Here is a 24,270-nt window from a genome sequence, read left to right on the forward strand (position 1 = left end):
GGAGGTAATGTTCAACAAATAGTATTTGCCAAAAAAGGGAGGTTTTTGAGATACTGTGCTGTGGAGGCTACAAAGGTGAGTCCACCATGGAGCCCGCCCTCCAGGGGAATTGGAGCAGGGTCAGCTGCTTTATTATTCTCCCAACATAACTACTCCTCTCTTCCTCCTGGGCTCACCATGCAGTTTCTCACCCTCCTAGGATTGAGGAAGGGAAGAGCGGTAAGGGAGAAGAAGATATTATTTAACTGATGAACTTGGAATCTGGTGTCAAGGCCCTCTGGGTGATGATGCCCAAATGGAGCACATGGGGAGATTTTGCAGGTCCCTCAAGGGCACCCTGAGAGGGCTGCATCATTGCTAAGAGCAAGCTGTGTATCCTCCGGATGTTGAGGATACCCTAGCAGGCATACTATGTGGCATACTACTTGGGTAGAGTCCTTTGAAATTGGCCCATGCCCAGTTCATCTCTCCAATATCCAACGTTGCCCACAGGAAACACTCAGGACTTTTGGTGCCCTCCAAACCATGGAAGCATAGGCTGCTTCTCTCCAGGCTCTGCCATCACACACAGCTCCAGGAGGCCTTTGACCTTTAGACATTTCTAGACTGGAAATGGGCACTATTCACCAAGTGCTCCAAATCCCTGGGGAACATGTGGAACTCTCTGAGAATATTTCAAAACCCCTCTCACTTGACTTGAATGGAAAGGGGAGAAGAGAAGACCATAGCATTATGCAAACTCTATCCAAAGAAATTGTCACTACTGCTCTCCCTCCCATCTATTAGTCTGACCTTCCCATATACATAAACTGAGGTTGGGTGATGCTGGACCATCAGCAAAACCAACCAAGCTGGTCTGGTACTCAACACTCAGCACAAGTATCACCTTCTCTACAAAAGTGTGTCTCCCTCTCTCCACTGCCCACTCCACCTTCTCCAGCTAGAACTGAACACTCCCTCCTCTCTGCTCCTGCAGCATCTTGAACAAGTCTTACGATGTCACCCATCATATTGTACAAAAGTTCAGCATTTGTATGTTTATCTTCCCAGCTAGCGTGACTTGAGGACACCATCATTTTGGCAAACCTAGTGTGTAGCACAATGCAGGGAACTTGGATTGTCATCAGGAAAAAGCAAAGCCAGTATTCATTTAGCACTTTCTAGTTGCTATGCATTATACTAGGAATTCCAACATAGGTAATTATATCATTTAATTATCACAGCACCCTTAGGAAATTGGAACTCTTTCAGATCCATTTTAAAGATGAAAAAATAGGGCTTACTTAATTCAAATGACTTTCCAAAATTATGCAGCTACCAAATAATGAAGACAAGATTTGAATGCAGACAGTTGGACTCTCAACCCAATCTTTGTTCAGTATTAGTCTCCTAGTGTAATAAAACACTGATTAATTATATTTAAAATTATGGCTTATTTCCCAATGAATTAAAATTAATTTAATGTTAACAAATTAATTTAAAGTAAATTTAAATTTTCCTCTAACTAAAATATAATTTGAGTACAAATCTTATTCCAAATTTACCTTGAATAGTCTATTTAACATGTGTCATTTACATGAAAATATTTAAAATAGGTATTAATCCAGAATTCATAACTCGGACCAAAAAAAAAAATAATAATTACAGCTTTGTTTTCTCTAACTTCTAACTAAGATTTGCATTTCCCTCGCTTACAAATGTAGGCAACAGACCACATGGCATTAGCAATGCTTGTGACTTTGTCACAACAGAAATCACAGATATATTTTTATTATGTTATTGCTGTTGCAAATATTCCAAAACAGCATTCACACTCATACTACTTTGAAATTCTGGGAGCTATTAGATCCATGCTGGGTCTTCTTAATTAATGCATTCATTTTTTAAAAGTACATATAATACTATGTCATTCATTTGCCATTTTTTAGTATTTACATACGCTACTATGATTAGTTCTCTTTGTAATTCTGTGTTATTTTATGCATTTAAAAATCATTATTCAGAAAAGAGGTCCATAGACTTCACTAGATGTTCAAAAGGTCCATTTCTCACATACAAAAAAGTGAAGAATCCCTGGTTTTGCGTTTAAAACATGTAAATAATTCATTAAATATTAGCTAAATTCTCAGTTACTTGTTATTTTTTTTAAAAGTCTGCTATGCATTTGTTCTTGAGTCTATTTTTTTTCCTACCAAAAGAAAAATTAATAAGGATTTAGGCCTGGATTCAGGGACTTTGAATATATGCTTGATGAGTGAAAAAGTAAATACTCGTAAATAATAAAATATTATGAAGAAAAATTAACATAATCAACCCAAAGTATTTTGAAACACTTGTATTAATAGAAGATAGGCTGAAATTATGGTATTCAAACTATTTGGAAAGAAAACTTACTGTAATTTGACCAAAAGGAAACTTTAATGTTCTTAGGACCTTTCTATTATGCTAACTCTGGAAGACAGAGCCTAAGAAGGAAAACATACAGAAGGAAATGAAAACTTCCCTGCTTTTAAGCTTTCAATTTGAAGTACTCATATAATTGCTTTAGTGTAAATCAGGTACACAAGTTTTTCAAGTAACACTAATGATTTCTAGTTAAATTTCCCCTAATCATTTGTGACATCATCCAGTACAATGTTGATGACAAATAACAGAAAACCAAATCAAACTATGTAGTTAGGATGAAAAGAGGAATTTTTGGACTCATGTAACTGGGAGTCCCAGGGGCACTTCTGGCTACAAGTACATCGAACTCCAGAGCTGAGGATACACTTTCTCTATTTCATCGTTCTGCTTTCCTTCTCTGGTTAGCTTATTCTCAGGCAAGCCCTCCCCAAAAGGCCCCAACTTACACTGTTCCCCCACTATCTCACAACATAAAGTTTCCTCTAGTTCCAGCAAAAGTCCTGGAAACCAGTTGGCCTGACTTGACTCATGATTGTTCTGAAAAGATCCTAGCCAGGCCGGGTTGTGATATGCTTCTCTCCCCAGCTTGGTCTTTGTCATGGGCTCCCCTCCAGGGATCAGGTCTGTCCCTACTGAGCAATTTTGACTAAAAGTATGAGATTGGACTAAAGGGAAAAGTTGGTTGCTATTTCCAAAACAAAAGGAAAGCATACCTGGTAGGCAAAAACAACAGAAACCTAACTGTAGGTAGTAACAATAAGACATCCATCCATGTATCATTTTATAAAACATGTTTACATATGCTTTCTTACTTGGCCCTCACAAAAATGATGTGGGGTATACAGTGTCATTTCTTTTGCTATGAGTAAACTGGATCACATAACTAGCAAGAGACAAAGCCAGAAGTCAGTCTTCTCTTCTTATCTTTAGATTCCAAGGAATGCTCTCATTCTTATTCTCTATAGACCATGATATATTCATTCTTCTGTTTGCAGGAGAGGAGTCTGGTCTCTAAGACTACAGGACTATTTCTTCAGCTAAGCCTTTACCTCTGTAACTTTGTCTCCTCTAGCTACATTGACTTTTCCACCTAAGATAGTAAGTACCTGTATGTTAGATCAGCACTGATAAATGAGAAGCAATGACACAGGATGAACTTTATAATTAAATTTAAAATGCATTTCAGAATAGTTTCCAGGGTTTCCAAAGTTCCTTCCTTGTTAACGTCCTCTGAAATGATACAATGCAATACCCTAAGACTTTCATAAAATATTGTCAAATTATTTGTGTCTCTTGTCCCTTTCCTTGTCACTTGGGATAAAATTTCATTTCCATACTAAAGAAGGTCTGGCTCACACTTTGCCTTTCTTTTGCTCTCATCCTCTCTGTGTCTGGATTGATTTCCCTTTGTGTGGGTAACTCCAACTCCTTGTGGTATGGCCATGGTCCTTGATAGGACTAGAGGACTTGAGTATTTCTTCCTCAGAATTCTCTTGTTACTCAAGAATCCAGAGAAGGAAAAGGGTTCTGGATTTCTAAAACATTTCAACATAAAACTTTTATTCCACAGTGGAAGATGAAATGCTTTGCTTTCCCCAAAAATATGATTTTAGAACAAGTATGATTTTATTTTCACATAAAATTCTAAAAAAAAATTACCAAGATCTCAATATCCTCTACAAAAATATTCATAAAGCCTGTATCCAATTCTATCAAGAATTAGAATTTTAATATTAAAGGAAACTACTCTGAAATGCATTTTAAATTTAATTATAAAGTTCATCCTGTGTCATTGCCTCTCATTTATCAGTGTCTATTCTATTTCGTTTAATATGAACTAAATTTCTTTTTTTGATTGAACCTTATTATTGGAAAAATGCATATTTTCCCACTGTATAGGTATACGTGAGAATATTTTGTGTAAAAATTAATTGTCTCTTTTTTCTTGGCATATTACAAAGAGGACTGTTTTGGAAGTAAAATATTAATGATTACTCTGATTCACCAATTTGAAAGGTTTCTTCAATACTGTGGCACAAAATTGCCTTCCATTATAGTCACAATGTGGGATAAATGTTTTTTGTAGATGGCCATAATTTCTTATTTTCTATTTAAATTTATGGAATAAACAAGCCTAAACTCTGAGCTCACTGGTAGGAAGAGTAAAGGCTATTTGGTGTAGCATCTTAGCCAAAGTAGAGCTGTGCCCCTGGACCCTAAAATACTGCTGAGGATGCTTCTCGTGCCGTGAGTGAGCTCAGAGGAGTTGCTCACTGGTCACAAAGGTGGCCCGTTCCAATCGTGTACAAGTATGATCGTAAGTTCCACCTTAAGTTGAGCTCATGTGAACCTTCTTGTTAGATGCACCTGTTGGTTCTGTTTCTGGAAGATGAAAGTTGTCTTATTTCTCTCTTTCATGAGATCCTTTCAGATATTTGAAGAGAGTTGATCTGCCTTCTCTTTTCCCAGGTAAACAAAGCTACCTGTTCTTCATTTTCATTATGGCTGAAACCTCTGGATGTGCATCACTTTGATCCTGATCCCCTTACAAAGGGCTTCTTGGAAAAGAGCATAGTGTTTCACTCTGACCAAAGCCCAGCACAGTGGCACTACTGTGTCCCATACATTTAACTCTGTGTTGTATTAGCTCAACCTAAGTGGCGGGGAAGGAAGGACGAAAAGGATAGGAGAAAGGAAGGAAGAGAGACAGGAAGTGAGAGGGGGATTGCATACAGATGAACTGAAACCAGATCAGGGAAAAATAAATAAATTCAAAATATATGCATGCCCCGATACTAATACTAGGATAGAACTACTACCTAGGGAGTAAGCTTTGGACCTCTGGCAAGGTTGGAGAGCTTATATCAAGCCTCCTGCATTAAGCCAGGGGCTTTGGCAAATATAAATCCTCTCAGAAGCAAAATATCTACAATTTAGACTCTCAGGATTCCCTGATTAAATTCAATAAATGTGAGTGCACAAGAAACTATTGGCAAGCACTGAAGGAAATAAGCTAAGATGAGTGAAAACAACAAAGAACAGATTTAGGTCCCCTAGCACCACCCAACTCAGTTGTTTGAATTATTAGATGCAGCATATGAGAGAACTCTAAATGGAAATTCTCAAGAAACAAATCTTGGAATCACAAAACAATCCGACCAACGGGTGAAACACTATCAAAAGTGGTCAGAGAAACTTTCAGTGTGAACATGGATTATTAATCAGCATTTTCCCTCTCCCTTCAAGAAATCTTCTGAAAGCCACAAGAAATGAGGGGGAAGAAATTCAAATTTTGGTAAAATTAACAGAGAGTCTCTAAAATATTTGTAAAGGCTTCTGAGCCACCAGGAGTCACGTGGCAGGAAGTGGAAAGAAGCCTAAGAGTGATGTGATAGGCAGAATCCTAAAATCTATGCCCCCCCATGAAGATTTCCTGCCCTAATCAGAGGAAGTATGACTATGACACAATGTGTCACATTATGTGACAAATGGGATTTTGCAGACACAAGTAAGAATATTTAACCAGTTGGTTTTGAGTTAATCAAAAGGGAGATTATCCTGAACCAAATCTAATCACAAGCCCTTTTTGAAAGCAGAGAATTTTCTCTGGCTGGTGGCAGAAGTGAAAGTCAGGGATCTGAAACAGAAGGATTTTGAGGTGTCACTGTTAGTTTTGAAGATGGAGGGTTCAAGTGGCCTCTAGGAACGGTAAGAATGATCCACAGCTGGCAGCTAGTTGGAAAATAGAGACCTCAGTCCTACAACTTCAAGAAAATGAATTCTGCCAACAACCGGAATGAGCCTGGAAGTGATTTCTTCCCCAGAAACTCCAAATAAGCTTCCAATCCAGCTGAAATCTTGATCTTGGCTCTGTGAGACCCTAATCAGAGAACCCAGTGAAGCTTGCCCAGATTTCTGACCTACAAAACTGTGAACTAATAAATGAGTGTTGTTTGAAGCCGTTAAATTTGTGGTCATTTATTATATAGCAATAGAAAACTAAAATAAGTGATATTTCAGAAAGTATTATTTAAAAAAAAATTCCTAAAGATGATGAGACACATCTTGAGGTACAGAAAGTGTCCCCAATGAGCAGCAAATAGACTGGGAAGAAGGTGAGGTGAATGGTATCATGTGGCCCCCTTACGCTTGACATAGTAGAAGAGGAGGGCAGAGAAGAGTCTGCTAGTTTACATTCTCCAATGAACCTAGTTCTTACAACTCTGCTGAAAGAGGACATTTTGATTGCTCTTTTCATCAATATAAAGCTATTCCTTTGTTCCCCTTTAATTCTTTTGACTTTGAATTATACTTGTTTGATATTAATATTGTAACATCTACTCTGGTTATTTGTGTTTTCCTGGTGCATTTTTGCTTTTCTTTTTATTCTCAGCCATCAAGCATTATTTAGGATGGGGTTTATTTATAGTCAGAATATAGTTAATTTTTAATTTTCAAAAGGGAATTTAAACCATTTTCTTATCAGAACTTATTTTTTTTTAATCTAGTTACATTATTTATTTTCCTTCTTTTCAATGTTTTCTTCCTTTTATTTCTATTTACTCTATGGACTAAGCTTTATTTGCTAGTATATTTTCAATTGATTTCAAATAGTATACATTCTATTTTTAATTATACTAGTGGTTCCTATGAAGCTTTTCCAACATATTCTTTAACCTGTATTTCCCCTATTTTTCAAGATCAGAAATGAAATGTAACCTTTTGACACTATGTAAGATGACTGACAGTGTTTGCACAAAAAGGCATTCCATCAACAAATGCTTATTTGATTGGACTGAGTTTAAATTAGTTTGTTCTTCAATCTCATTTGAAATCATTTGAGACATGGGATTCATACAACATCTCAGACAGCTGGGGGTTAAAGCATTATGGCCTCTGGTAGTGCAAGTAGAAATGTTTCTAAGTGGATGGTAAGAAAGCATACCAACATTTTATTATTGTTACTTACTATTCTTTGTTGAAAGCCATCCAACTGATACATTTTTAGGTGTATGTATAAAAATCAGTTCAGTACTTGAAAATCTCCCATCCGATTCAAACAAAACCCAAGGAAGAAAGATTAGTTGGTTTACTTTTCAGTGTCTTTGCTTCCTTCTAATCTAAACTCCCATGCCAGGGGTGTAGCAGGATCTTCACAATTCCCAGAATGAGTTTCTGAGCACCTGCATGTACTATCCTGTCCCAGGGACAGTCCCCGGGACTGTCAGGATATATCCTCTTCATGTCCTTGCCCAACTTATCACTACAACTCCACAAAAAGTGAATAGTTCTGTCTAGATGACACAGTCCTAAATCGCCTAATCCAAGAAAGAGTAGTGGGAAACAATTTCAGAGACTCACTCAGTGGTTGCATTAAGGTGTATGAATAAAACATGGTAGCCATGAAGGTGGTTTGGGAGGAAAACCAGTCCTTGCTTCTGGTTGCCTTCCATTTGCTGCCCATACTCTTTTGTAATTGCAGGCTATGCTTTATAGCTGATCTAAGGGTTTGTAAGCATGACTCCCAGAGGCTTCTGGGCAAGTGACCCCTATTCTAGCTCTGCAGTACCATGTAAGAATACAGTAGACTTGGATCAGGATGCGGCAGTCTGGAGAGATCAAGAGCAATGAATGGAGGCTTCATGCTCAGGTTTATTGTACTGTATTGTACCTCCTACTATAACCACAACGTGTGTTGTATGGAGAGATTGAATATTCAAATAACAATGACCAGAACATAGACGTCTGACCCATAACCTGCAACAACCTGCCCAGGAAATCTACCAGCTCAAGAATCCAGCCTGCCATGTCAGATTGCTATCTCTAGTGAAGGTCCATAAAGCCAAACAATAACCCCTACAACAATCAATCTCAAATGGCCAGGGCTTGATTAATATCTGAAAGCTTTCCTAATCTTTGTTCCCAGCCTGCCTATCACTTCCCCATGCCAACATAATGTACCTGAAGCCCTCTCTTTTTGCCACTTTTATGCCTGCCTTTGAGTCTCTGCCAAAACTCAAGTAATGTTGGTTGACTCCCTGGCGACAGCTTGTCCTCATTTGGTTGGTCCTCATTTATTTCCACAGTATAAAAAAAGTGCTCCTCACTCCAAAGAAGTAGCCCCAGCACATGTGTAGGCCAGCCTACTTGGAGAACTGACCCAGTCTTGTGTATTTAAATCTAGATGTAAAGAGAATGACCATTAAGTCTCCAGAAGGACAGATATGACCCTTACTCAGATGTGACCACCATGTACCCGGTGGTGAGGATTTCGGAAGCTGGAACCTCCATCTGTCCTGAATGACGTTGCTGAATGGGTTTCCTTTTGTATCACTGAGCTATTTAAACCCCATTTGATCTACCCAAAGAGCATGTGTCTGGTGTTTTCATCAGACCGAGCTTACAGCTGACATTGGTAATACAATGGTCACACACTCTCACTTCTCAGATTGGGTAGGCAGGGGTTACATATTTTGGAGATGGAGATTTTTGTTTTCTGTCCAAAGGTAGAATTTATAAATAGATGACTGCTTATGTAGTATTTCTTAACCTGGGTATAGATACCATTTAGGGGACAAAGGGCAATACAGGCAGAGAGAGCAGCATAAGAAAGGTGAGGAGGCAGAAATCCATAGACCAATGCTGTGAATCCCACAGGCCTCCAAAACATGCGGTATGGTTTACGTCTAATTTTAAATGCAGAGTTCCAGCTTCTACAATCAGAGGGATTCGTGGAAGGAAAGACTGAAGTAACTACATTTGCCCTGAGGAAGCCTTCTTAAGGTCATTTATTTGTGGGTTCTCTTGCATTGAGAGGATAAGAAACATCCATGGAGGCTTCACTGAGCTCCCAAGATGTCCTCATCTGGATACTGTTCTCCTTCATTCCCACTGCACAAGAACCACAGTCACATTTAATTCTAAGTGGGACCTTGACTCTGTCCAGATGTCTGTTTTCAATCATTTGAGACCTAAATATGTCAACAAATATTTTCAGAGGGAACATTAGGTAAAACAATTATTTGCTAAATATAAATGTCTACTTCTCTCTTTGCATTGCCAGTTCCCTGTTTGGTATCAATCACAACTGCTGACACTCATGTCATCACCCATAACACAGTTCCCAATTCTGTCAATTAGCAACCTAGCATTCAAATAGCTGCAATTTTTTCTTAAGATTTAAAAAAATCTCATGTGTATTGTAGAAAATAAGAAAGAGAAATAGAGAAGGAAGGAAGGGAAGAAGAAAGAAAACGAGAAAGGAAGGGAGGGAGAAAAAGAGGGAGAGGGAGGAAAGGAAAGAAGGAAGAATAACAATACAACACCACTGTTAATATTTTCATATAAAACTTTCCAATTTTTGTTGTAATGTAATTACAATATACATACCATTTTCTAACTTTCTTTACTCAATAATATGTTAACATACATGTTAACATTCTACATTTAAAAGTTAACGCCAGGAATGCAGGTCCAAGACGGTGTATTAGGTAAATGCTATGCTTGCTGCCACCCAGGATCACATCAAAATTACAAAACAAATTATAGAATAACCTCAAGAATCATCTGAAGACTCGCTGAATAGAACTCCTATAACTAAGGAAATAAACAAGAGGCCACATTGAAACTGGTAGGAAGGGAGGAGATATGAAACAGGCTGACCTTAAACCCAAAGATAGTGGTTGAGCACCAGGATGGATACCTCAGTAGCAGAGGTCCCCCCAGAAGAAGGAGAGGTCCCAGCCCCACACCAGGCTCCCCAGCCCAGTGGTCCTGTGCTGACAGTGACAATCAGCAAGGTCTCTGTCTGCCTTTCCCAGTGAGATGGAAGGCGGCTGGAAACTCAGATGCCCTCTTAAAAAGCCCACACTCAGATTCACTTGCTTGCAAACACTCCCCTGGTATCTGGTGGAGGGGCAGCAGTTCCAGGGACACCAGAGACATACAGGGAAAGATTGAATTGTGAGGCTCCGAGGCAAGGGCTGAAGGGATAGGAGCCATTATCCCTGCATGGAGCCTGCCGCACATTTAGCCTACAGGAGGGCGCCATCGTTTCTATGTCCAAAGGGCCAAGTCTGAGTCTGCACTGGTCTGGTGCAATCCATGCGTGTGCACCACCTTAGTGGCGCTCTGGGCCCCTGCCCTGCACAGCTGGTGCTGCATGGCCCAGGGCACCTGGGCTGCTGATTGGCCAACCCAGTCCCCATAAGCTGCGGAGGCCTCTTACCACAGTCGGCAGCCCATGGTGGCCCAAGAACTGTTGGCGGTGGGCAATGACTCAGACCCTGCACTGAAGCCTCTCTTTGGCAGCTCTTGGGCACCTGTGGGCCAGAGGCGAGTGGGGGCTGGTCGCAGTGCTCTCGGGTGGTTTTTGTGAAGTGATCACAGGCCCATCACTGGTGCAAGAACCGAAACTGCATTAATTTTGTAAAAACCACCACCCACACCCCATAGCTCCCTGGATCCCTGCCCCACCCACCTAGAGCTCCATTGCCAGAGGCACTCTCCACACCTGGACAGATGGCCCAGAGCTGCCCAGAGGGCTTTGGGCAGTGAAACAAAACCTGTGCCACATCCTCTCCTGGGCAGCTCTCAGGTTTTTGTGAACCTGAAGCGAGGAGTGGCTGGCTGCAGTGTTCTCAGGACGATTCACAGAGTGGTCACAGCAGATTAGATGAAGTAGAGGATCGAATCGGTGATTTAGCAGAAAACACCCAATCAGAGCAAGACAAAGAAAAAAGAATAAAAAAACAATGAAGATAGTTTAAAGGACCATCGGGACAATATCAAGCATAACAACATTTGCATCATAGGTGCACCAGAAGGAGAAGAGAAGGAGCAAGACATCGAAAACCTATTTGAAGAAATAATGACTGAAAACTTCCCTAACCTGGGAAAGGAAATAGACATACAAGCTCAGGAAGCACAGAGAATCCCAATCAAGATGAATCTACACGGGCCCACAGCTAGATTCATTGTAGTTAAAATAGTAAAGGTTAGAGACAAAGAGAGAATCCTAAAAGCGGCAAGAGAAAGACAACTAGTTACTTACAAGGAAGCTCCTAGAAGACTATCTACTAATTTCTCAACAGAAACTTTTCAGGCCAGAAGAGAGTGGCAGAAAATATTCAAAGTGATGAAAAACAAAGGCCTACAACCAAGATTATTCTACCCAGCAAGGCTATCATTAAAATTGAAGGAGAGATAAAGAGTTTCCCAGACAAGAAAAAGCTATAGGAATTCATTACCACCAAGACAGTAGTACAACAAATGTTAAAAGAGCTTCTTTAAGCAGAAGAAAGGAGAAAACAAACAAATGAAGATAAAAAATATGAATAATAAAATGGCAATAACTATGTACCTATCAATAATCACTTTAAATGTAAATGGATTAAACACTCCAATCAAAAGACATAGGGTAGCTGAATGGATAAGAAAACAAGACCCATACATATGTTGTCTACAAGAGACCCACCTCAGATCGAAAGACACACACAAACTGAAAGTAAAGGGATGGAAAAAGATATGTCCTGCAAACGGAAATGAGAAAAAAAAAGCTGGGGTAGGAATACTTCTATTGGACAAAATAGACTTCAAAATAAAGATTATAATAAGAGACAAAGAAGGACATTACATAATAATAAAGGGAGCAATCCAACAAGAGGACGTCACCCTAGTATACACTGATTCACCCAACATAGGAGCACCTAAACATATAAAGCAAATACTGACTGACATAAAGGCAAAGATCAACAGTAACACAATCATAGTAGGGGACTTTAACACCCCACTGACACTGATAGATCTTCCAGACAGAAAATCACTATGGAAATAGCGGCCTTAAATAACACCTAGACCAGATGAATTTAATTGATATATTTACAGCATTTCACCCCAAAGCAGCAGAATATACATTCTTTTCAAGTACACATGGAACATTTTCCAAGAGAGACCAGCTGTTAGCCACAAAACGAGTATCAATAAATTTAAGAAGACTGAAATCATATCAAGCGTCTTATTTGACCACAGTGGTATGAAATTAGAAATCAATTACAAGGAAAAAACAGAAAATCACACAAACACCTAGAGACTAAATAACATGCTACTAAATAATAAATGGGTTAACAATGAGATCAAGGAAGAAATCAAAGATACCTTGAGGCAAACGAAAATCAAAACACAGTGACCCCAAATCTATAGGACACAGTGAAAGCAGTCTTCAGATGGAAATTCATAGCAATGCAGGCCTATCTAAAGTAAAGAAACAAGAAAAAATTCAAATTAACAGTCTAACTTTACACCTAAAGGAACTGAAAAAAGAACAGCAAACAAAGCCCAAAGTGAGTACAAGAAAGGAAATAATAAAGATCAGAACAGAAATAAACAAAATAGAGACTAAAAAAACAATGTAAAAGATCAACGAAACCAAGAGCTGATTTTTTTAAATGATAAACAACCTTAAATGATGAAAAACCTTTAACCAGACTCATCAAGAAAAAAAAAAAAAAAAAAAAGAAGAAAGGACCCAATTAAATAAAATCAGGAATGAAAAAGGAGAAATGTAAACAGACACCACAGAAATACAAAAAAAAATTAAGAAAATACTACAAACAACTACACACCAACAAACTGGACAATCTGGAAGAAATGAATAAATTCCTAAGAGAGTACAATCTTCCAAGGCTGAATGAAGAAGAAACAAAAATATGAACAGATTGATTAATACCAATAAAATTGAATCAGTAATCAACAAGCTCCCAACAAATAAGTCCTGGACCAGACAGCTTCACAGGTGAATTTTACTAAACATTCAAAAAAGAATTAACACTTATTCTCTTCAAACTATTCCAAAATATCCAGGAGGAGGAAAGGCTCCCAAGCTCATTTTACAAGGCCAACATTACCCTGATTCCAAAACCAGACTAAAAAAAGAGAACTATAGGCTGATGTCCTTAATGAACATAGATGCAAAAATCCTCAACATAATATTAGCAAACCAAATTCAGCAATACATTAAAAGATCACACACCATGATCAAGTGGGAGTCATTTCTGGTATGCAATGTTGGTTCAATATCTGCAAATCAATTAACGTGATACACCACATAAACAAAATGAAAAATAAAAATTATATGGTCAATATCAATTGATGTAGAAAAAGCATTTGACAATATCCAGCATCCATTTATGATAAAAAGTCTCAGCTAAGTGGGAATATAGGGAACATATCTCATCATAATAAAGACCATACATGACAAACCCAGAGCTAATATCAGATTCATCAGGGAAAAGCTTAAAGCATTCACCGTAAGAACAGGAACAAGACAAGATTCCCACTTTCATCACTTTTTTCAATGTAGTACTGGAAGTTCTAGCCACAGCAATCAGACAAGAAAAAGAAATAAAAAGCATCCAAATTGTAAAGGATGACATGATACTATATATATAGAACCTCAAAGATTCTACCGAAAAACTATTAGAACTGATAAATAAATTTACTAAAATAGCAGGATACAAAATTAATATTCAGAAATCAGTTGTATTTTTATACACCAATAATGAACTATCAGAAAGAGAAATGAAAAACACAATTGCATTTACAATTACATCAAAAACAATAAAATACTTAGTAGTAAATTTAACCAAGGAAGTAAAAGACCTATACTCAGAAAATTATAAGACATTGAAGAGAGAAATTAAAGAAGATACAAATAAATGGAAACATATGATGTTCACGTATAGGAAAAATCAATATAGTTAAAATGTCCACACTACCCAAAGCAATATGTAGATTCAATGAAATCCCTATCAAAATACCAATGACATTCGTCTGAGAACTAGAACAAATAATCCTAAAATTTAGATGGAACATAAAAGACCCAAATAGCCATGGCAATCCTCAGAAACAAGAGAAAGCGGGAGGTATAACATTACCTGATACCTCATTATACTACAAGGCTACAGTAATCAAAGCAGCATGGTACTGACATAAAAACAGACACATAGATCAATGGAACAGAATAGAGAGCCTAGAAATAAATCCATGCCTATATGGTCATTTAATCTATGACAAAGGAAGCAAAAATTTACACTGGGGTAAAGACAGTCTATTTAATAAATGGTGCTGGGAAACCTGGACAGATACATGCAAAAAAATGAAACTGCACCACCTTCTTACATCATATACAAGAAGAAACTCAAAATGGATTAAAGACTTAAATCATAAAACTCCTACAAGAAAACATAGGAATTAAACTCTCAGACATTACCTTTAGTAGTATGTTTACTGATTTTTTCTCTTGACCAAGGAAACAAAAGAAAAAATAAACAAAGGAACTACAACAAACGAAAATGTTTTTTCACAGCAAAGGAAGCCTTCAACAAAACAAAAAGATATCCTACTGAATGGGAGAAGATATATGCCAATGATATAGCTGATAAGGGGTTAATATCCAAAATTTGTGACTCATACAACTCAACACAGAAACCCAAACAATCCAATTAAAAAATGGGCAGAGGACATGAAGAGACATTTCTCCAAAGAGGACATACAGATGGCCAATAGACGTATGAAAAGATGCTCAATGTCACTAATCATTAGAGAAATGCAAATAAAAACCATAATGAGATATCACCGCTTACCTGTCAGAATGGCCATCATCAAGAAATTAACAAACAACAAGTGCTGGCAAGCATGTGGAGAAAAGGGAACCCTGTGCAGTGTTGGTGGGATTGCAAATTGGTGCAGCCACTATGGAAAACATTATGGAATTTCCTCAAAAAATGAAAAATAGAACTACCTTATGACCCAGCAATTCCACCCCTGGGTATTTATCCAGAGAAATCCGAAACACTAATTTGAAAAAAATATATGCACCCCTGTATTTACTACAGTGCTACTCACAATAGCCAAGATATGGAAACGACAGAAATGTCCATCAATAGACAATTGGTAAAGAAATTGTGCTACATTTACACAATGGAGTATTACTCTGCCATAAAAAAGAATGAAATCTTACCATTTGCAACAACATGGATGGGCCTAGAGGATTTTGATATATATATATATGTACACATATATACATATATATATAAATTGAGCACTTAATTTTTTAATGGAGGAAATAAGGTATTTTTTGTAGTAATAATCAGTAAGAATGTGTTCAGTACTATTTACACTCTATCTTGCATAATATTACTATGAGAAAATGGACTTCAAATCCAAATGAGTGGAGTTAATAAACAATACAACATAATGATATAAGCAGAATAATACTAAGATTAAAACAGATAATAAGGTCATCTCCAACTCTTCACAAAGGCCTGTCATTAAAACCTCCTTGGTGTCTTCTTTCCCACTAGGCCCTCAACACACACATTAGTTTTTATAGTAGAAAGTTTGAAACATCCAGAAGAGTATAAAGAATGTATATTTATAGATCTTAATTATCTCCAGTAGTTAATTCTATCATACAGATAATCATTGTTAACAGTTTAGTTTATATCCTCTATATATACCAGGGGTGCCAAAAAAATGTACACAAATGGACACTTGGGTCAATGTTGCTCAAGCAGTAGTTCGCAGTAATCAGAAGTCTCTGGGTGTTGACGGTAACCTCTTTGAGCACTTCTTGTAATTGCAGAAGTCAAACGTGACTTGTATTCATCTTTTATCGGTATATATTGAGTATCACAATTAAAACAATTTTTTCCTTTCTTAAAAAGTGTGTACATTTTTTTGGCACCCTCTCTCTCTATATATATGTCTATTTATCTATCTATGCACACACACACACACACACACACACACACACACACACACATAAACACACAATGCCTGAAGTTCATGAACTTGTTGCAACGATGTTGCTAACCTTTTTTGTTATCAGAGGAATTATTCATTATGAATTTGTATCAACTGGACAATTAACCAAGTTTACTATTTGGAAGTGCTGAAAAGTCAGCGTCAAAAAGTTAGATGACCCGAACTTTTCACCACCAATTCATGGCTCTTGCATCACGACAATGCACCAGTTCACATGGCACTGTCTGTGAGGGAGTTTTTAGCCAGTAAACAAATAACTGTATTGGAACACCCTCCCTACTCACCTAATCTGGCCCCCAATTACTTCTTTCTTCACCCAAAGATAAAGGAAATATTGAAAGGAAGACAGTTGGAGGGCATTTGAGACATTATGGGTAATATAATGACAGCTCTGATGGCCATTCCAGTAAGAGTTCCAAAACTGCTTTGAAGAAGTGGACTAGGCGCTGGCATCGGTGCATAGCTTCCCAAGGGGAGTACTTCGAAGGTGACCATAGTGATATTCAGCAGTGAGGTATGTAGCACTTTTTCTAGGATGAGTTCACGAACTTAATTGTCAGGCCTCATATTTCACTCCAAAAATGACAATGTTCAAGGGACAGCAACCATTATGCAAAATGAAGTACAATTGTCCCTCTGCATTGGTGGGGGATTGGTTCCATGACCCTGACATATACCAAAATCAATTGATGCTCAAGTCTCATAAAAATGGCATAGTATTTGCATATAACTCACGCACATCTTCCCATACACTTTAAATAGTGCAAATACTCTGTAAATAGCTGTTACATAGTACTGTTTAAGGAGTAACAACAAGAAAATGCTGTACGTGTTCAGTGCAGAGGCAACCATCCTGGGCCTAAATACATAATACACATCAGCAACAAGGTAACTTTTTCTCCCCAAATACTTTCTATGCAGAGTTGGTTCATTTTGGTTGGTGGAATCAGTGACAGATATGAAGGGTCAACCACACATTCCAAGTAGAAAATCTAAAAAAAATTTCTGTACTGTATTTTTATATCCTATATCCAGGTGGCAAATAACACTTCCTCCTTTCGTAGTTCTTCCTTTAACGCACTAAATTGGCAGGCAGGACAAAAGGAAGTCACCAACACGGTCCAACTGGGAGTGTCTCTGGACGTCCTCATCCCTACAGCTGGGAAAATGAAGCAAACAACTCTCAAAACGCCACAGGACTAACTGTTTAAGAAAACAAACTCTTAGTGAAACTTTCCGAACCCAGGGACTTTCAGGGACCTGCCTGGTTCTTGGGACAGCTAAGCACTGGGGTGGGGTGGGGGCTGTCAGACCAGTGTCTGGCTCCGGGGGAGTGACTTGAGGACCCCCTGTTCCTTGGCTCCGACTGGACTAGAAATTAAAATGTGTAAAACAGCGACAATGTGTAACTTTGCGATTGACCCTGCAGTACCTTCTCGGACGCTTACACACTCGGCTGGGGCTACGAGAGGCAGACGGGGACCAACCAGGACGCCCCAGTCCCGGCAGACGCCACGCCCCCACCGCCAGCGGGTTGACCCGGAAGTGCTCGGCGGCGGCCGCGTGGGCGGCGGCGGTGTGGGCGGCGGCGGGAGCGCGGCCTTACCGGCGCACACGCGCGCGCTCCCCGCGGAACTGCCGCCGGCTGCGCGGCGCTCTCCCGGAGGCGCGCCCGAGCCGCCGCCGCCGCCAACATGGCCGAGACGAGCGAAGAGGTGGCGGTGCTGGTACAGCGGGTGGTGAAGGACATCACCAACGCCTTCAGGAGGAACCCGCACATGTGAGTTGCGCGCAGGCGGTGCCCCCGCCTCCACCGCCTCCGGGGGTCGTCGGGCGCGGGCAGGGACCCGGCCAAGCCTCGAGCCGACCTCGGGCGGCGGCGAGAGGACGGCAGCTCCTGGCCCGCGTGCCCCTCCTAAGAGGGGACAGAGCGAGGTCGCGGCGGGACCGTTGTCGGCCTCCACCGGGCCCGCTTTCCGCTAGTGGAACGCGCTCGCCGGCGAGTCCCTAGAAGTGACCTCGGCAAATCGAGACGGAGCGAGTTTGTTGCGCGCTCCCTCCCACCCCTTTCCCAGGAGTTCAGGAAACTCGAAAGACTTCCTCCGTGTGTCCACATCCTACATCCTTGTAAGGGACACGGGCACACGCGCAAGGTGGGTCTGTACGCTTTGGAAAGGCAGCTCGTTCGAGGTTCATCCCGGACGCTGGGGAGAGGGCTGCCCGCTCATCTTATTCTCAATGGGCCGAAAACCGCTCCTTTTATTAACCAAAGGTAGGTTGAGGCGGCTTTTGATTTCCACTTCACTTTTCCCCAGATTGTAGAGAGACTCCGATGAGACATTCTGTCTTGAAGGTGAGCAGCGTTCTCCACAGTGTGGCTTCTGTAGGCTGGTGTAGAAAGTAGATGAAACCTCGACACTTTTTAGCATTAGCTGATTCATAGTTACAAGGAGCAAGCATGTAAACTTTTTTTTATCCAAACCTTGCCGCCCTCTTTAAGCAGAGCACCACATGCGGACATGTATCTTTCCCTCCTTCCTTTCCATTTTACGTGGAGTCCTCTGGGAAAAAACTGTATTATTTCTGACACTTATGCTTTTAAGTAGCAAGTGAAAACGAAGCTATTGAAGGAGAGAGATTATCTACAACATTGTACAAAAGAGTTAGGAAGAAGCAAGAGTGTAGCTCTTTTCCCATCCCTCCTCCCAAAAGAAAGACACTTACGATCCACTTTTACATTATTTTACTTTAATTGTTTATGGAGTTTATTTTAATATTTTATTCTTTAAACTGGAACACGGGAATTATTCTTTTTAAGCGATCTAACCCCTTAAGCTTTTCTGCCTAAAAGAGGTGCCAAACCTACATCTAGATGAAGTGTTCTTTTCCTTCGCTGTGATGCTTATCAAAGAATTAAGAAGCCTTTGGATGTCTTATGTCCTTGTGGCACACAGTTGGAGACCTGCAACTGTGCCTCATTAAAAACAAAACACTAATGGCCTCAAAACACACCTGCCTCCTCTGACAACATCCACTTCCTTTCCCCTTGGGACTGCTGCCTTTTTCAAAATGAATGTTTGGAATGATTTCCTGGCAGTAACCATAGTGAGTACCAGGCCTTCTAAAGAATGCTTTGATGTCTTGTATATCAGTCTTTCAATCCCTTTTTTGAGAATGAGAGCGTTAGTGCAAACAAGAGACATCTTCCAAAAAAAAAAAGTTGAATAAATGAAGGGCTATTTTCTCATCAGTGATGTTATTTTTCTTGAAGAAATTATAGCAGCTGTTAGAAAGAAGTCAGATCAGTTATCACCTTAGTTTCTCCTCTTTGAGGTAGGTTAGGAAAGCATCAGTATTTTATATATGAGGAAACAGATTGAGTGTTCATTGGTTTGGCAGGTTGACACAGTGCTATTTGGAACACTTCCCGGTTCTTCTGGATCACATTTATTGAAATTCATCATAACGGATTTTAATACTTTCCTTAATCATATTTTTATGGTGAAATCTCAATGTGCTCTCTATCAATGCAGAATTTATAATTATTTTAAGCATTTGGATCATTCAAGATTTAAAAGTATGAAATAAGATGGGCATTTGAAATGACATGTAATCCAGGTCTGAAAAATTAAGTAGCTTAACCTATTGCTTAATAATAATCTTCAGTTATCTTTTAATACATATTTCCGACAGTAACAATATCTTCATATACATCTTTTAAAATGTCTTATAATTTGAACTTTTCAAAATTGCCCATAGTTTCCCCCCAATCTAGCTACTTTTTCTAAAATAAAGAGGCTATATTTCTAGTTAAAAGGAAAAAAAAATCATTTACCTAAGTTAGTACCTAATTGCACTTTTCAGTATTCAAAAAAAAAAAATTTTTTTTCATTCTTTTTGTTTTCCTCCCCCCCCCCCCCAAACACAAGATAGATTGTAATTTTATTAACCAATATTTCCATTAAACATGCTGACTTTGTAGAAATATCTAGCTAGGAAGTGTTGAAGATACAGTGGTTGAGATGTGGATGCTGGTACTCATAGGTGTGGATAGGTTACCTTCTCTCAGCCTCAGTTTTCTCTTGGTCTAATGAGGCTGATAAGAACCCAGGAAAATCACCTCACATAGCGTCTGGCACTTAGTTGTCAGTAGGTAAATATTAGGCTTAACCTGCCTTCGTGTTCTTCGGAAAGTATAATGGTGACTGATGAATGTGAAGCACTGTATGAACTGAAAAATACCATAGAAATGTTGTTTGTGTGGTTGACTTTTATTAGAGACTATTGGAAAAACAACCAAAGGCTTGACCCAGGGTCTGGCCATAGCTTAATGTATAGCCCCTGTACTAATGTGGAAGACAACTGTTTACAGTAGAATTAGGGTCATGTTGAAGATCTCCAGCAAGTTATTTTTTATTACTCTTTAAAATAGTTATTGAACTTGCACTGTTTACGAGGTGCTGTAGGTTCCGTATTCATAGTGGACTAGGAAGAAGTATAAAATACAGTTCTACTCAAGGCACTCACCGGAATATCTATGATGTTGGAAATAGTCTGTATCTGTGCTGTCCAGTGTAGTAGCTACTAGCCGTATGTGGCTATGGGGTGCTTGAAATGTGGCTAATGTGAATGAGGAGCTGAATTTTAAGTATTACTTAATCTTAATTGATTTGTACATAAAGGCCGCATGTGCCTAGTGACTAGTGTGGGATACAATGCAGGTCTGGGTGGAGACCGAAGACCTACCTGCAGGAACAGTAAATTAACCCTGCAAAGTGTTGAATGATTAAGGTTAGACTACTAGTATGGTGAGCAAGTACTATGTGAGTCTGTTAGAAGTGGAAGGGAGGCTGGGTATATCTTGACCAAGGCCCTTAAGGGAGATGGTGGGTTTTGCGCTGAACTTTGAAGGCTAGGTAGGATTTACAGTCCCCGGGAGCCCGAGACCGCCACAGGGAACAGTAAATTAACCCAAAATAGCAAAATGTGATTGAAAAGATACAGTAGGGCCAGATTATGGAAGTCCTTGACTTGTCTAATTTCTTTCATTCCATGCACGCATTCAGCAAAAGAGCACTTCTATTTGACAGATACAATGCTAGTCTCTAGGTGTACAGGACTAAGTGGGGTGTAAATTGGTGACTACACCACACAAGGTCCCTGCCCTAATGGAACTTTAAACAGATCAACACACCGATTATGAAAAGAGCCGCAAAGGATAAGAAGAATACTTTGAAAGAATAATAACAGAGAGGCCTAAATTAGATTAGAAGGTCAATATAGTTGTTTTTGAGAAAATAACATATTGAGACATGAGGGACGGATGAAAGTTGGCTCAGGGAAAATATACTTCCTAGGCAGTGGGTAGGCCTCAGTGAAAATTTCTGAGTAAAGGATTAGTAATGAAAGGCAGTTTTAGATTGTCTGCAAGTTGAAGAATTGGAAACTATAGTCCTGTCTTACACTTGATTTTTATCTATTTATTTAAACAATTGTATTGTTGTCAAAGTTTGGGTTTGGAGTCTGACAGTCCTGGGTTTGAGTCTTGGCTTGTCATTTACTAGCTGGGCAGACTTAGACAAGAGTCTTTCCTCATTTTTAAAACAGGGTTAAAATTCCTACTTTAATAAGATTGTTGTGCAGAATAAATGAAATGGTGTATTTAAAATCTAACACAAAATATACAATAAACACTCAGTAAACAGTAGTAATTTATGTAGCTTTTTCTAAATAAGCTGAGCGATATAATTTCAGTGATACACAGTTAGACTTTAGAATTGGGAAAGCCTATGGGGGCTCTGAAATATCTTAATCACCAGTAAAGTTTTAATTATCAATATGCAAGAGTCAGTTCCTGTTAGAACATTTGCTAACTTTCCTTTTTGGTCATTCTGGGAAAAATTCCAGTTTGAAGAGAAACAAAAATAAAATAACTATTAGATTTAAAAGACTTGTACCATTTCCTGAATCCTTGGGTTGTTTTCTGTTAGTCGCTCCACTTTGCAGGGTTCAGGTTTTAGTATTTGGGGGCCATCCTTCCCTCCCAGAAGGCAAGTTGGTTAATATTTTGTGAATAATAAGTGGGCCTATTCTAGCTGACAATGTTTCTGAAAAGTAAAGTGGAGAAACTGTCTAAACATGAGGAACAAAATCAGAATCAGTGTTATATGAACTTTGAACTTTATCTGGAAGCCAGTGGATCCCATTGTGAAGTGAAGCACTCAAGAGAGATGTATTGGGGCCCGCCCGGTGGCTCAGGCGTCCAGGGGATGGTGGGCTGCACCTCCTGCAACTCAGATTGAAAGGCCAACAACTTGACTTGGCAAAAGTCCTGGAAGTACACACTGTCCCCCAATAAAAAGTCCTGTTCCCCCCCCCCCCAAGAGAGAGAGATGTATTATGCTGTGTATGATCTTTTTAAGTAAAAATGTTATTCCTTTGAAGCAGCCTTGGAAGGTAACCTTAAAAAGTGAGCATTGTGGTATGTATCTCTTTGAAAAGATTAGAACTTGATCGTTATCACAAATCTTCATCTCTTTAAAAATCCTATGACCTTGGTAATACAGGTATTTACTTGAGTATCCTTAAATACCAGGAATCTCAATTTCCAGAAACCTGAAAATACAAAAGAATGGAATATGATGGTAGTGAAGGAGTCAGAAGTTTCTAAGACTATATCATGTGAAAATAAGTGGAGATGTATTTGATATTTATAACACATTCATTGCAACCATTAAAAATATATAAAATTAATAGAAAAATGGTTAATGTGAATTAAGTTTTTTGGTGTTTTTTTTTAAAAAGGATTATAAAGGAGTATGTCCAATGTAATCCCACTTTTGTAAAATATTTACAAAAAAAGGATGCTTCCCAAATATAATAGTGGTAGAGGGATGATAGATGACTTTTAGTTTGTTTTTTCCCGGAGTTTTCCAACTTTTTTTGAGTATGAAATTAAAATTTAAATACCAGAAGTCTAGAAATAATTAATCTAAATCCTGCTGACTTTCACTGATGTCTTTATCTTCACTCTAGCTTCAAGGGTTTGGGGCTAAGTATTAGAAGGACCAGATTTTTAATTTAGCCACTGGCAATATGACCTTGGGTAATCCTGCGGACCTTATTGGACTTCAGTTTCCTTATTAGATAAAATGAGAGACTGGAGAAATGAGGTCTCTTCCAATTTTAAAATGATTCTGGAACCCTAAATTATCTGGGAAAAAAAGTGGACTATGACCTAAGGGACGAGGCGTAGAAGTCTGAAGTCAAGCACAGTTACTGGGAAGCTTACTGACCTACCTATCTTTATAAAGTACAGGGATATTTTTAGGAAGCAGTAAAGCAGTGTGTCTTAGGGTCAGATAACTTGACAAATGCTTAACATTCTTTGCCTCAGCTTCTCATTATCTGTTAAGCAAAGAACTTTTCTGCTTGACCTCAGGCTGTTAACTGAATTAATGATGACATCATTTTCGCTTGGCACTTCTTAGCTCACCACGTTCTGTACATTGTATTATTTGCTTTTCATATAGACAGGGAAGGCATCATTATTTCTGTATTTCAGGTGAGCTTACTGATGGCAACTGACTTGCCAAAATCACTTTGACTGTGGTGGTAGTACGGAGACTAACGGGAACCCTGGACCTTGGAAGATGAAGTGCTTTTGTCTCTACATAGTATTCCTCTTTTAAATTTTCTTTATTTCCTAGTGCTTTCCATCCCTTATACGACTGTTTTCATTCTTACATGAGCATAGCTGCCAGGTTTCTTAGTCATAAAATTTGAAAGCTGGATTAGACCAGGTGGCCCATTTCTTTTATTTAGAGACATAATGCAATTCCAGCATTTTAGAAATGAGGTCTATAGAGGCCAAGTGACATGATGTACATTGACAGAGCTAGGACTTGGACCCACTTTATTAGCAAGAAATCAGAGGCAGTGTTCTTTCGCAGAGTCAAGGAGCAATATTCTTAATTATTCATTTGAATATTATCACTGAATAATTTAGTTGAATATTGCACCAAAGTGCACGGACCATCA

At 39.0% G+C, this 24,270-nt stretch overlaps 1 protein-coding gene across 3 annotated transcripts in view; it reads left to right on the forward strand.

Annotated features, from left to right (window-relative positions):
• Positions 1-17,797: 17,797 nt before the first annotated feature.
• PTAR1 (protein prenyltransferase alpha subunit repeat containing 1) overlaps positions 17,798-24,270 on the forward strand; it is a 47,827-nt gene continuing 41,354 nt past the window's right edge. For 2 of the 3 annotated variants that reach the window (XM_019730560.3, XM_074330537.2), the window contains exon 1: positions 17,798-18,010. In XM_019730560.3, the coding sequence (XP_019586119.3) occupies positions 17,925-18,010 (86 nt within the window). In that variant the 5' untranslated portion in view covers positions 17,798-17,924. Of the gene's footprint in view, positions 18,011-18,067; positions 18,384-24,270 lie in introns of those variants that run through there. The other variant, XM_074330536.2, reaches the window with a different exon arrangement.

Source organism: Rhinolophus sinicus, chromosome 16 (assembly GCF_057876585.1).
Source record: "Rhinolophus sinicus isolate RSI-liver-muscle chromosome 16, RSI-T2T, whole genome shotgun sequence".
NCBI classification, from domain to species: domain Eukaryota; kingdom Metazoa; phylum Chordata; class Mammalia; order Chiroptera; family Rhinolophidae; genus Rhinolophus; species Rhinolophus sinicus.